General features: G+C 34.9%; 1 protein-coding gene across 1 annotated transcript in view; it reads left to right on the top strand.

The window, feature by feature from the left end:
* The window catches only part of Gc (GC vitamin D binding protein), a 40,223-nt gene extending 25,158 nt beyond the window's left edge, over positions 1 to 15,065 (top strand). The window contains exons 7-13 of the mRNA XM_040292152.2: positions 2,150 to 2,279; positions 3,823 to 4,025; positions 5,542 to 5,671; positions 6,127 to 6,224; positions 7,851 to 7,983; positions 12,359 to 12,412; positions 14,891 to 15,065. Coding sequence (XP_040148086.2) covers positions 2,150 to 2,279; positions 3,823 to 4,025; positions 5,542 to 5,671; positions 6,127 to 6,224; positions 7,851 to 7,983; positions 12,359 to 12,412 — 748 coding nt within the window. The 3' untranslated portion in view covers positions 14,891 to 15,065. The remainder of the gene's footprint in view (positions 1 to 2,149; positions 2,280 to 3,822; positions 4,026 to 5,541; positions 5,672 to 6,126; positions 6,225 to 7,850; positions 7,984 to 12,358; positions 12,413 to 14,890) is intronic.
* The last annotated feature ends 65 nt before the right edge of the window (positions 15,066 to 15,130 follow it).

Here is a 15,130-nt window from a genome sequence, read left to right as displayed (position 1 = left end):
AGGTCTTTCACCTCTTTTGTTAAGTTTATTCCCAAGTTTTGTTGTTGTTGTTGAGGGGGTGGTTTCCTAGTTTCTCTTTCAGCAGATTTGTCACTGATGTACAGAAATGCCTTTGATTTATGGGTGTTGATTTTATATCCAGCTACTTTGCTGAATTCATTTGTTAGTTCTAGGAGATTTCTGGTGGAATGTTTCAGGTCTTCTAGGTATAGAATCATATCATCTGCAAATAGTGATAATTTCAGTTCTTCTTTCCCTATCTGTATCTCTTTATTATTTTTTTTTTGTCTGTCTGATTGTCTGGCTAAGGTTTCAAAAACTATGTTAATTAGAAGTGGTAATAGAGGGCGTCCCTGTCTTGTTCCAGTTTTTAGAGGGAATGTTTTCAATTTTTCTCCATTTAGAATGATGTTGGTGGGGGGCTTAGCATAGATAGCCATTACAATGTTGAGGTATGTTCCTGTTATCCCTAGTTTTTCTAGAATTTTTGAACATGAAGGGAGGCTGTATTTTATCAAATGCTTCCTCAGCATCTATTGAGATAATCATATGATTTTTATCTTTGAGTCTATTGATATGATAAATTACATTTATTGATTTCTGAATATTAACCAAACTTGCATTTCTGGGATGAACCCTACTTGATCATGATGCACTCTCTTTTTGAAAAGTTTTTGTATTCAATTTGCCAGAATTTTATTGAGAATTTCTGCATCTATGTTCATTAGAGATATTGGTCTGAAGTTTTCTTTCTTTGATGTGTCTTTGTCTGGTTTTGGAATCAGGGTGATATTCACCTCATAGAATGTGTTTGGAAGTGTTCCCTCTTTTTTTAGTTCATAAAATAGTTTGAGAAGTATTGGCGTTAGTTCTTCTTTAAAGGTCTTGTAAAACTAAGCTTTGTATCCCTCCAGTCCTGGCCTTTTCTTGCTTGATAGGTTTCTGAAGGAGACCTCTATTTCCTTGCTTGAAAATGATCTCTTTAAATTGTGTACATTATCATGGTTTAGTTTGGGCATATCATATACCTCTAGAAATTTGTTGATGCCTTCAGTGTTTTCTATTTTATTGGAGTACAAATTTTCAAAATAATTTATAATTATCTTCTGTATTTCTATAGTGTCTGTAGTAAGTAATATTTCCTTTTTATCATGATGTTAGTAATTTGAGTTTTCTCTCTCCTTCTCTTCATTGGCATAGCTAATGGTTTATCAATTTTATTTAGTTTTTCAAAGAACCAACTTTTTGTTTTTTCGATTTTTTCAATTGTTTCTTTGTTTCAATTTCATTGATTTCTGCTCTGATTTTAATTATTTCCTGTCTCCTATTGCTTTGGGGGTTGATTTGTTCTTCTCTTTCTAGGGCTTTGAGATACAATGTTAGGTCATTTATTTGTTGACTTTTTCTTTTTTGAAGGAATGAACTCCATACAATGAACTTTCCTCTTAGAACTGCCTTCATGGTGTCCCAGAGATTTTGATATTTTGTATCGGTGTTCTCATTTACCTCTAAAAATTTTTTAATCTCCTCCTTGATATGTTTTGCAACCCATTGTTCATTTATTTAGTCTCCAGGTGTTGGAGTAGCTTTTATTTTTTATTTTATTGTGACATTCCTGATATGTAAGTGAAAAAATCAAATATAAAAAGAGTATAACATAATCCCATTCACACCCTTATAAAATGCTTAATCACTGCACACCCCAAATATCAACATTTATTTACTCTTTAGTAAAAGGGCTAAAGGTCTTTTTTTACTTCTTTTACCTACAATATCTAAGTAAATTTATAAAACTTTTTTGTAAATACTAAGAGGCTATAAAAACACAACATTGGCCTCATGAATAGAAAGATGTGCTTTCTTTACTGCTCTTTTAGATCCAGCATCTTAAAGCCATGCTTCTATTGTGTAGATTGGACCAGAAGAGAAACTGCATTTGAGCATTGAAAATCTGAAAAGACTCATGTGGGATAGTTTAATTTTGAGTGTGCAGCTTTGATATGTAGGCTCTAGCATGTACAGATGTGCTCCATGCATCTGTTGAAATCAAAGAGTTGAAAGTACATTGTTCCTCTAGAAAGTATATTCATAATGAAACCAAGAAAACTGAGGACGTGTTCAACTAACAGATTCATTTTCAACTATTTAGTCATCTCATCAAATTAGCCCAGAAAGTGCCTACTGCTGATCTGGAGGCTGTTTTGCCACTAGCTGAAGATATTACTAGAATCCTCTCCAAATGCTGTGAGTCTACTTCTGAGGATTGCATGGCCAAAGAGGTAAGGCAATCCCTATTATCTCCATCATGTGCCTAGCAGGGAGTGCTGTGCTCTCCCTGGCAGGCTCTTTAAGCTACTTTTCATGTGTGTTATTTTAATGGATCTTCACATGTATTCTATGCGATTTCAATATATTCTTCAGTTTATTTTACAGGTGAAAAAACAAGATTAACAAGGGGCAAAAATTTGAGACCATGCAACTAATACATGACAAATTCAACATGCAAGGACATGGGACCTCAATCCCAAACCCTTTATTTGAAGTGTACAGTACAGTAACAGTTAGCTTCATAGGAATACTGTATAACTTTTTAACAAAAATTAAATGTATGTAAATTGAACATAATTTAAAATTCAGTTCTTTAGTCACACAGCCACATTTCAATTGCACAACATTATAGGACAGAGCCGTTACAGATAAATGTAATTATTACATAAAATCCTATTAGTGCTGTAATCATTATACTATTAGAGGCTATTAATAATTTTACTAACACTTTTCATAACTTGAGGGCATTTCAAATTTTTTCACCACTTTCAAGTTCCATAATTGTCCTGAGTATATAAACTAGAATAATTGCTTTATGTGAAGTTCAATGTTTTAGTCAGCTTTTTCACTGCTGTGATTAAAGGATCAACCAGCACAACTGTAAGGAGGAATAGTTTATTTGAGAGCTCATGGTTTCAGAGGTCTTAATCCAGAGAAGACTGGCTCCATTCCTTGGGGCTCGAGGTGAGGCAGAACATCATGGCAGAAGAGTGCAGCACAGGAAAGTAGCTCACAATATGGTGATCATGAAATAGATAGAGAGACTCCAGCTCCAGATACAAAATATATACCCTATAGCCACACCCCCAAATTAACCACTTCCTCCAGCCACACCCCACCTGCCTCTAGTTACCACTCAGTTAATCCCATCAGGGATTAATTCACTGATTTGGTTAAGACTCTCACAATCCAATAATTTCTCCTTTGAACCTTCTTGCATTTTCTTACATGTGAGCTTTTGGGGGACACTTCATATCCAAACCACAACAGTCAGTCTCCAAGATCTTGTTAACCTCTTCAGCAATAGATTCGTTGTGTCGTCTTTTTCCGTCAAAATGCATAATTGTTACTAGATGTTTTCTATAATGACATATAATGGCTATATAGGACTCTATTACATACATTTATTATATGTAATACATCTATCTCCCCAGATTTACCATATTTCAATTTAACTAATTCTCTATTATTGTATTTAAGTTGTGTTTGTTTTCCAATATTTTAAGTAGAGCTGTATTATATAGCCTTATTTTAAGTCTTCCCTTTATCCATAATTATTATCTAAGTATGAATTCTTAGAGACGAAGTTGTACAATTTTTAAGCTTTTAGTATATATTGATAAACTGCCTTCCCATGTGTTGTACCAATTTACTTTCTAAGAGCATCACACTTACTTTCCTGAACATGAGGCCAGGACTTGTAAGCCTAAACCTTATTTGTCATAAGACCAACAAAGAAGCTAACAATGCACAAACTCACCATTCCTTTTGTAGCTGCCTGAACACACAGTAAAAATATGTGACAACTTATCCACAAAGAATTCTAAGTTTGAAGACTGTTGTCAAGAAAAAACACCTATGGACATTTTTATGTGCACTTACTTCATGCCAGCTGCCCAACCACCCCAACTGCCAGATGTCCAGTTCCCCACAAATAAAGATGTGTGTGATGCAAAAAACACCAAAGCCATGGATCAGTAAGTAGAGGTGATGTGAAATGTCTTTCTGTATTAACTTCTCCTGGAGAAAATCTCACTGTGGCCAGATTGAGGGAAGGTATGCTATCATTCAAACATAGGTAGTTTTTTATGCTTTTTATGGACTTCAAGTATTCATTAGTTGACTTTAAATGACTCAGAATTTTAAAACTGTATTTTAACAAAGAACAATTGAATTTAATAAAAAGAGTTTGGATGTGGCAAATGGAATTTAGCATTCCTAATTCTGCCTCTTCTGATTATCATACACTTTCAAAAGACCTTTCTGAATCAAAGTCTCTTCTTAATTTGAGAATGGTAATACTTTCTTACTACAGCACAATTACTACTAAGAAATTCATCTAGAAATATTAGTAAGTATGAAAACTTTTTATATGATTAAATATATTCACAAAAATATGGCAGTGTAAATGTTTATATAATTATTAGTTAATTTTATCACATGGTATTTAATTCAAAGTCACAGATCCAAAGTCTAAAGTTTATCCAACTTTTGGAGAATGATTATTTGATACAAATAAACAAATATAGAATCATGTTTTTCCTAAAAGTGTTGATATTCACTACCATCAAAAGAAAAATGAGATTAAATGAAAAGAAATGGTGTACCTTGGCAGACGTGGTGGCACAGGCCTATAATCCCATGGCTCAGGAGGCTGAGGCAGGAGGATCACAAGTTCAAAGCCAACCTCAACAATTCAGCAAGGTGCTAAGCAACTCAGCAAGACCCTATCTCTAAATAAAATATAAAAAGGACTGGGGATGTGGCTCGGGGGCTAAGTGCCCCTGAGTTCAACCTCCAGTACCAAAAAAAAAAAAAAAGAAAAGAAAAGAAAAGAAAAGGAAAGGTGGACCTTTATCTTGTTTTATCTAACAAAGGAACTAAGGTAAACATACCATGAGTTGCATATGCTATGAATACATGCCTACTAATTGCATGAAAGTATTTTGCAAATATCTTGAAAAGTCCTCATATCAGACAACAGATTTTAGATAGGACCAAAACTCTAATTTACAAACTCTAATTTACAATTTTCTTATAAATACTGATGCTTTAATCAGTGTGTAGGCAGCAGTGGAATAAGATATACTGGAAGAATTTATACAGACTTTATTTTTTACAGAAAATCTTCTTAACTGCCTTGATGTTACTGATAGGGTCAATTCTATTATTTATACAAAATTCCATGTGTTTTACATATAATATATAAATACATATTACATGTTTCAAAGTATTATAACATGTTTTCATGAGTGTATTTGAATACTTGCTTTGAATTTATTACAAGTATTAATAACTCACATTTTAATAAAAACACTGTACAACCCAAAACCTGTTGCTGTGGAGTTAGTTTGGGATAAATCTTTTATAATTAAGATGCAGAAACCAGGTACTCTGTCTTTATGATAGCTATGTCCTATTCAAAACAAGAACACATCCACACATATCCACATACATCTTAAAACGTATTATCATCTTTCTCTCTCACACCAGGTATGCATTTGAACTAAGTAGAAGGACTCACATTCCAGAAGTATTCCTCAGCAAAATACTCACACTAACCCTGAAAACCCTTAGTGAATGCTGTGACTCTCAAAATCCTGCTTCTTGTTTTGTTACTAAGGTATGATTTTCTGGGTTTTCTTAATCAACCATGTACATCAAGAGTTGGCAAACTACAACCCCTTGGCCAAACCTGGCCCATTGCCTACCTTTGTATGTATAGCTTATAAGCTAAAAATGGAAAAATGGTTCTACATTTTTTTAATTACTTGGGAGAAAATATTACTATTTCATGATGCATAAAAATTGAAATTCAAATGTCAGTGTTTAACACAAATTTTCACTGGAATACATCCATCCTCGTTGTTTACATATTGTTTATGACTGCTTTGTAGAGAGTAGAGTAGTTATAAGTCCATAAATGGCCTGCAAAGTCTAAAATATTTACAATCTGGCTTTACACTGAAAATATTTGCTGATTTCTGGCACAGACAGGACATAGAATTTTGGTATAATGACCTTATGGGGCAGTGTTTCAAGATAATTTTTTTCATGCGAATATTGCTTTTCTTACAGGGTTCTCTAATGAAGAGGAAACAATCTCTTTTCCTTGACAAGGGACAAGAATTGTGTGCAGATTATTCAGAAAACACATTCACTGAGTACAAGAAAAAGTAAGTGATTTGTTCTGGCTGTGTTCACCAAATGTTTCAATAATACTTTTCTAATATTGTGATTTGAAAACTCAGAATGTGTTAATTGAACAGAAAAACACAAAGGTAAAATTGTTTTAAAAAGGAATTAGAATCTAATATTTGTATAAGAAGCAGACGAGCTATTTTCTGGGAGGAAAATATCATATCATATTATCAATTGAGTGACCAATTAAAACATAGACACAAAAATATAAATTATAAAATCTACCTGCAAGAACTTGGGTCAAAATAGCAACATTAGCACATTCTTGCCCCAGAGCTCTCTGTAAATATTGATGTTCATATTGAGGAACTATAGAACTATTGAAAAGTACTATCTAACTTCAACACATATTGCCTGACAAGAAGACCCAAGCAATCAATCTGCCATCATCAGCATATGTTACCTATATACTGGAAATACAAATGCTAATTATCAATAATGTTCAAGCACTTTTTCTCAGTTAAGGGGAGTAAAAGGCATTTTTAAAAATAAATAGGCATTAGCACTAAATAATGAAAGAAGTGGTACCGATTTCTTGGGGGAAATTTTCCATTTAGAAGACCTTCTCAGATTTATATAGTGAATTTCTCACACCCATTTAAAATCATTTTGATCAGCCCAGGCTTCAAATAAGTACAAACAGAACTCCCAAAGAATCCCCAAAGCCATCTCCATCAGTGACCCCCATGAAGTCTACTTTAGCAAAGTTCAAGAAATAAATAAAAATCAATGAAAGCCTCAAGTTTAAAGTGGTTATTTCTCATTTATCAGGAAATTATTTAATTGTATAACCTAAAAGAATATTTCAGAGGCAGTTGGATGTTAAACAGATAACTCTGCAAACAGTTACGAATTCCAGGAATGCAAGGAGGCAATTGAGTAATCATTGTTTACATAGTCATGATTCCAGATGAACATGTAGCAGAATTGACATCTAGGATTATGAAATCAGAGAATACAGAGACGGCTGGGTTTTGATATTTGAAGTCCCCTCCCCAAAATCCAGGCTGAGCTATCCATTATGAGGATGGAGAGGCTCCAAGACCACAGATTGACCAAACTGAAAGAATCCAGAGCTATGAAGTCCTATCTCCATCTTAAAAATGAGATGGAAGATTCATTAGTCAAACAGCTAAAAAGAAGGGCCAAAGTGCTTGATTTACATCAATGAGCATAGTGTGTTGAGACATAGACAAACTGAGGGGTAAAATATGAGAGAAAAGAAAAAGCATAAAGGTGGTATCAAATCATGTAAGGAAATATTCTTTAAGAGCTTGAATCAACTGGAGAGAAGGTAAAAATGTCAGAGAACATACAAAAGGAAGTCTTTTGTGTTGAAATAATGAGCAAATAAATATGGAAAGATTGGCATTTAAATTCAGCAGCAGTTTCTATGTTTCATGATCTTGAAAGAGGTATAGATTTCACCTTCTAATTTCAAATTAACTCACTGAAAATCATTCCACATACATAGAATTTTCTTGAGACAGACAAGTATTTTTCTTTTTATTGTATAAGATTTGAAATGACTGTCATTTTGCATTAAAAACGTTTACAAAATACATCTAATAAAACCTTGCATAATAAAAATGGTCTTTTAGACTAGAAGAGCGACTAAGAGCAAAAATGCCTAACGCCACACCCATGGAGCTGACAGGGGTGGTTGACAAGCTTTCAGACTTTGCCTCCAAGTGCTGTTCCATAAATTCACCTCCTCTCTACTGTGGCTCACAGGTAAGAGAACACAGCCCTCGTTTATCACTGCAGAGTATGTGAAGAACTTGAGCCCTCAGATTTATTCAGTATTTTGTTAGTAAAATGTCATCATATGACAGGATTTTCCTGGTGCTATATTATAACTTCGTTGTCTTAGCGAGGAACCAGGAAAAATGACTGTTTCCATGTGATGCCCACTTGAAAGCAAATTAAGGCAAAATATAGGAAATTGTATGTTTTAAGAAACAAAAAGGTTTGTGAATACAGGAATGAAAGTACAGTATAGTGTCTTTCAACTGGTAAGTTGTAACCTGGTAGCCACTTATAAAAAGGAAAGAAAAATACAATACAAATATCAGAGCCCATCTCACACAGTGATGGTAAATATCATTTCATGAAAATTTTATCTTATAATTTCTACTGAACCTACCTTGGCTTTCTCTAAAATAGAAAATGCGTCCTCTGTTCCCAATAGCAGTTCTTTTATATTTTGAAGTGGCCTTTTTTTTTCCAATTACTCCTTTTTCTTTTAAAGTCTTGGGCTATGAGTGCAATTCTCTTGATATTTTTGTGAAGTTTTATTTTTTTACTGCCTGATCAACATAGTCTTTTACCAATTTGACAACCGAAACTACATATTGGGTTGTTGAGTTTTTTTTCTAATGTTAGAGATTATGATTTCTCATTTCTAAATTTATAACCGACTTGCAAAACTATTTGATAATCTTATTTGTAATGATTTATAAAGTTGGAATTTCAAAATGAGAAGAATACAATAAAAGCTCACTCTTTAAATTCCACTGACAAACTATGTCATCTTCATCTTTCATTAAAATTCAAACCACATAAGATTTGAACATAAACACTAAAAAAGTTCGACTTTCTAGGTTGTCTTTTCCCAGAAAAATAAAATTACCTTACCTAAAAGTTGTTTTCTATCAGCAAAATTTGCTGTGAGGATCTTAGCCATTTAAAAGGTGGGGGGAGCTAAATAATCTTCTAGATTCTATGATAAGAAATATCAGTGCTTAAACCTTCCCCTGTCACCTTTATCTTTTTTTCCAGATGCACATTTCCCTTTTTAACATCACACATGACAAACTGAACTTGATGAACAACATCCTTGCTTCCTCCAGCCCCTTATTTTTCATATCTTTGGAAAAATAACTGATTTTCAGTTTATTTTTCATTATAACATAATCCATTCTAAAACTCATTTGGTTTCAATGGCAATGATGAGATGGCAGGTTTATAGCTTTTTGTTTTCTTTCTTTGTCACCAGGAAACTTTATAGTAGTGCTGTTCTTAAGTAACCAAGGGAGTTGATGAGGTGTTTGTAACACATTTGAGTATTTAGAGCACTCAGATTCATTCAGGTGTTTCTCTGGTCTTTCTGGCTATCCTTCTAAACTGACCTCATAGCTAGGTAAGCTAGGCCAATTAGCTTGGGCTCCAGTAACACCTGTCAGAACATCACTGCCCTTAACTCCCAGCACTTAGTGTGACTTTTTATCTACTTACCCTTACTTGAATCATAATTTGTTAGACCGCCTGCTATATTTGCATGACAGTTTTGTTTCCTTTAAAGGAATGTCTACCTGCTCTTTTACTTCAAGCCACTTACATCTAGGGATCAGGCTGTGTTTGCCATTGTAAGTGTACTTGGCACAGTGCTGGAAGAGCGGCAAAAGGGGCTTCTGAATCATACCACAGCAGCATCTCACTATGTGGAAAGCCACCCCTACTACTGTCCTAATGTTGACATGACCAAGAAGCAGAACTACCCGTGAGATCATCTCTTGGCTTTACCGTGGCACTCTCAGAACCAGTTGATTTGTTTATACCACAGAGAACTCTTGGCCTACAGAAAAACACGCAGTTTCAAAAAAATCAGACTTAAAATGCTTTTTCTCTCTTTGCCATCATTCTGACAAGGCATCCTATGAGCTTTTCTGAGAACTCATTACTGTGCTTCCTCTGAGATGTCCCAAAAGAGAACTAGTCACACAACTATGAACCGCCCATAGTATTTAGAGGGCCACTGTCATATGCTGGAGTTGATAAGTAAAATCCTGGAAACAGGGACAAATACAAATAGAGAAGTGGAAACTGAGCTGACAAGAAGGGTTGCATACTCGGTCCCCTCTCCTCCCTACCTCATAACTTCAGGAAACCCTCATGTAGCCACTTCAGTTCTCTCTCTCTCTCTCTCTCTCTCTCTCTCTCTCTCTCTCTCTCTCTCTCGATATTTTATGATATGTTAAGCAGAGTATGATTTAGCCTTTCAAATTTATGTTTACAGAATAATAAAAACGACTCTAAATGTTAAGTACCATTTTAATTTCCCTCCTTTAGATGGGTTAAGATTTATAGAGGTTATGTAATGTTAGGAAAATCACAAGCTTATTCTTCATGAGACTTTACTCTCACTTCATATCATTGTTATAGACTTAAGCCCTAAGTTAGCAGTGAGAAAAGCAAAATCTTGACACCAAAAAGACTATTAACTATTGGCTGAAAAATTATTATTGTTTAAATGGCAAAAAATTATACCAGGTTGGTAGTATCACTCTGAATTCTATCCGCCTCCTTTCCTGGGTTATATCCATTAGTTATATGCTCTGCTTTTGCTTCAACAATTCCTTTTTTACTACCTTTGCCCAATTTGTTTTAAAGTTGCTCTTCTCCTTATCTAAAAACATAGTAAACACAACACGGTAGACACCTCCCTGTGGTCTTTCTCCTCCCCTTACAAGATCCATGAAAGAACAGGACATTCTGTGATTCCTCCTGCCTCCTTTAACTACTCAGCCTTTGCAATCTGGCTCTGCTGGTACTCTGCCACTAACAAGTTCACACCAAGAGTGTCCTTGGTAATTCTAACTTTTTCCAGTCCTTAATAGACTTCTCTGCTTTAGTAGACAGCTATACCTATTCCTTCCTTCCTAAAACAACTTCTTCAGCATCTATTATTACTTTAATCCTTCAGTTCTATGATTCTTCCTTTCTTATTGTAATTTCATATTTTCATCTTCCTCTACCCATTCCTTAAATTTCTATTTTCCCAGTGTTTTATCCTTGGTCTTCAACTGTATGACACCTTTTCATGAGTTTTCTCGTCTGTGCACATTTTATCTCCAAATCTCTACCTCCAGCCCAGATCTTTCTCCTTAGCACCAGGTTTTCTTGTCTCACAAGAAATTTAAGATAATCACAATCAAATCATCTCTCTAAACTTTCCTCTTGTTTTTCCTAATTTTATGAATTTCACCATTATTCACCTGTTATCCAAAAAGCAAAAACATAGTGTTACTTAATTTCTCCTTTTCTTTTTTCATACGTATCCAACCAAATCCCAAACCCTATCAACTCTAATTTCTCAACATTTCTGTCTCCTACCCATCCTCTTCAACATTCTCAGTACCCGACCCTAGGTCACCTTTCACCTGGAATACAACCTCCCCTTTAGGCTCCTTCTCCACTCTGTCACCAGTGCCTCATCCTCAATCCCATCTTATATTGAGATCAAAATAACTTTTTTAAAGAAAAAAATGGCTAGATGTTCCTCCAGTAGCTCTCCATCACTTCCAAACTGAAATCCATTGTTTTCTTGGGGGTTTTTTGTTTGTTGGGTTTTTTTTTTCTTTTTTACATTCTAGATCCAGGATCTGTTTTCCTCCCATCACTGTGTCTTATGCCCCTGGTGTTCTCCTGAACTATAGGAAGTTTTCCAAACACGTTAAACTTGCTGTTAACTCAACAACGTTGCATAAAACCATGCAGCCTAATTTCCCTAGCTTTCACTGGGCTTCAGGATTTACTCTAGACACCACCTCCTCCAGGAATTCCCTAGCACTCAAAAATTCCTTGGTATCACATCACATGGTGTGTCACTCACCAATCAGCACTTACTAAATGCTTGCTTGCTTTTCCCTGCTCTGGTGCTGGGGATGGGGCCAGGGCCTTGCCCATGCTGGCAAGCATTCTACCACTGAGTTGCATCTTCAGCCTTATTTTATTCTGAGAAGGGACTCACTAATTTACCCAGGCTGGCCTTGAATTTGCAACCATCCTCTCTCAGCCTCCAGAGTCACTGGGATTACAAGCTGGGCGCCAACACCCCACACCCAACTCAGCACTTAAATTCAATTCTCATTTCTTTGTCTATTTTCCCAGCAGATTGTAAAATATTTAAGAGGGGTGAGAATGTTAAATAAAGTTATAAATAAAGTTAAATAAATGTGAAGCTTGGCAAATAAAAATGACAATTGACATAGCACTCTGTCAAGAATCGTTTCCTCAAATAAGATTCCAAAGTTTTGTACATTTCTTATCTGATCTAGTCGTCTATAAATACAGTGTTTCATAAATTATATATTTTCTGTCTTATCAGATTGATGCTGAAATGAAAGATATACTGGAGGCTGACGCGTTCATCTTATCTTAGGTGAGTACATTTTTTAAAAAATAGAACATTAAAGAATCCAACATTGAACATATACTTTAAAAACCACAGTTTTGGAAGTCTTTATCATTTAGATTATTCTATTTATTATCTACTCAAATTCATTTTACAATTGGGAATATGAAGCATCTAAAAAAAATTAAAGTGCTTACACAAGTACACACAGCCAATTTCTGACACAGTTAAAACCAACTCCAGATCTATTGACCCCAGCCTGGTGCTACATCCGTCATAATGTCACATCTAAGATAATAACACCATAAAGATCATGTAAAGGAGTTTGATCCACTTCAATAGGAAAAACAGTTTAAAGATAGGGCTCATCAAGTCTTAAAAATAACACAGCAGGGTTCTTAGGAGAAAAAGGCATTTTTTCCTCAAATTAAAGCAACACTGTTGAAGTATTATCACTTGCTTCTTTCAGATATTATGCTTTCACTCCTTTAAAAATGTCTGATGGAGATATTAAGAACACAAAATAGTTTATTTTGACTTAATGCCACACCTTAAACTGAAGGTAACCTTAATTCTGCACATTTTAATATATATATATATTCTCTCCAGATCCAACTATATATTTTAAAGATATTACATCTGAGATTTTAAAATCATGCAAACAATATTTTGGGTTTATCTCAGATCTAAGTTGAACTGAGGGTTTCCGATGCTGTCAAATTTTTATTTTGCTATCTTGTTCACAATGTTGCCCCAACTGATGTGAAAACAAAAGTATCCCAATCCAGTGACTAGAAAAAAACGGATCACTTCACCGTATTATGATTTTCAACTATCAGGAATTTGAATTAGGAGCTGGAGTTGTAACTCAATGGTAGAGTGCTTGCCTAGTATGTGTGAGGCACTGGGTTCCATCCTCAGTACTGCATAAAAATCAATAAATTAAATAAAAGTATTGTGTGCATCTACCATTAAAAATAAAAATTTTAAAAAATTTAAAAAGAATTTGAATTATCTGAAGCAGTAAATAAAATACTCTAAGAAGTAGTACAGTGTCAGGCATGTATTTCTTTTTCAATGAATACCTGGACCCACTCCTTTCAAGTTAGAGATTTAAACAGCTCTTATAAGTCAATTCCTTTTGTCTCTCAAGGTATTATGATCACTAGGTACACCTCCAATTCATACCTTATGATCAACCATTTAATGCTATTTCACTTTTAACTAAAGTGTTATTATAAACTAGTCCCCCTGATCAATTACTTTCTTCAAGCCCTCAAACTGAATTGTGGTCATATTTTACATGCCCCATGGGATAGAGAGTAACTGTCTCAGTCTCACAAAGGCAAAGCAAGCGTATGTTTTGCCCTTTTGCTTTGGAAGTAACTAGTGTTTTAAGGCTCGCCAGGTTGCCAAAAGAGAAATGATTTTCCTTACACCGTACAATTAATCTGGGTAAAAAATATTTTAGAACCACACCCAGCACATATATCTCATACTATGAGAGAAACATAAGAACTTGTACTAAATGAGGGAAGTACATATTCATATCTCACATTTCATCTTCATTCCAAGGCACAAATTCATTGAAGACAATAAAAGATGAGATTTCTTGTACTGTACAAATAGAATTCTATTAGATTGTCTTGAAAGAGAAAAATTAAGAGGGTGGTACATTTGTTACAATACAAAGAAGAAGATAATTATATTTTTTAAAAAACTCATACTATAAGTGTTTTATTAAAATAAAAACTACAGATCTATTATGTCAATTCTATAATCAGAACCTGTATTAATTAGCTTACTGTCACTGTAACAAAATACCTAAAATAACTAACTTATAAAGGAAAAAAAAAGGTTTATTTCAGCTTACAGTGATAGAGGTTCTAGTCCATGACCCAGACCCATTGTTCCAGGCCCTGGGCTAGGGTGCTAGATGACAGTGGCCAAGAGCATGCTGCAGAACATACTGATCATTTCATGACCAGAAAGCAAAGAGGAAGAGGCCAAGGTCTTGCAATTCCCTTGATGGGTACACCCCGCAATGACTGCCCACTAGGCACCCCTTCTTAAGTTTCCATCACCTCCCAAGAGCACCACCCTTGGAACCAAGCCTTTTGGGACATTCATCATCCAAACTATAGCAAACAGCCTCACTGCTACCAGTTTACTTTTTTGCTCTGGCAATGATCATTCATTCTCAGAGCACAAAGTCAAATCCATCATTAGTTTATAGAAAAAGAAAAAAAAACACTGTGCAACAAGTTTTGTAGCTTGGCATAATAACAGTGATGCCCTTTTCTCTTTGGTACTGGGAATTTCTGACTTTTCTTTTTTCTGGACCCATGAGGTGGGCCATATTGAATATATGGATCATGCTGGACAGGGTTATTTTTGTCCTAACCACAAAAATAATATGACCCTACATGCATCTGATTAGCAGTATTAAGGATAATGCCCATTAGTGGTTTTCCTAACATGTGTTCATTTCCATTGTCCACATAGACCTACCACAGGAACCACCCTGAAGGATGACCTCAGATGGCCAAACCTAAGCAAACCACCAAGCTCCTAGGAGGAACACGAGGATACTCCTTTAACCAGCCACAGTGTCTTCATACAAATGATAAACATGATGATTTGCTATCAGAATAAATCGAAATATAATGCAAACCAAAAACGCAACTGAGAATGAACTGTTGTGCAATGAACAGAACTGTTCCTGTGTCTTTCACAATGATGCTG

This window comes from Ictidomys tridecemlineatus, chromosome 9 (genome assembly GCF_052094955.1).
Source record: "Ictidomys tridecemlineatus isolate mIctTri1 chromosome 9, mIctTri1.hap1, whole genome shotgun sequence".
Lineage (NCBI taxonomy): Eukaryota > Metazoa > Chordata > Mammalia > Rodentia > Sciuridae > Ictidomys > Ictidomys tridecemlineatus.
Note: the sequence above shows the minus strand (reverse complement) of the source record. Positions and strands in the feature narration are given on the sequence as shown.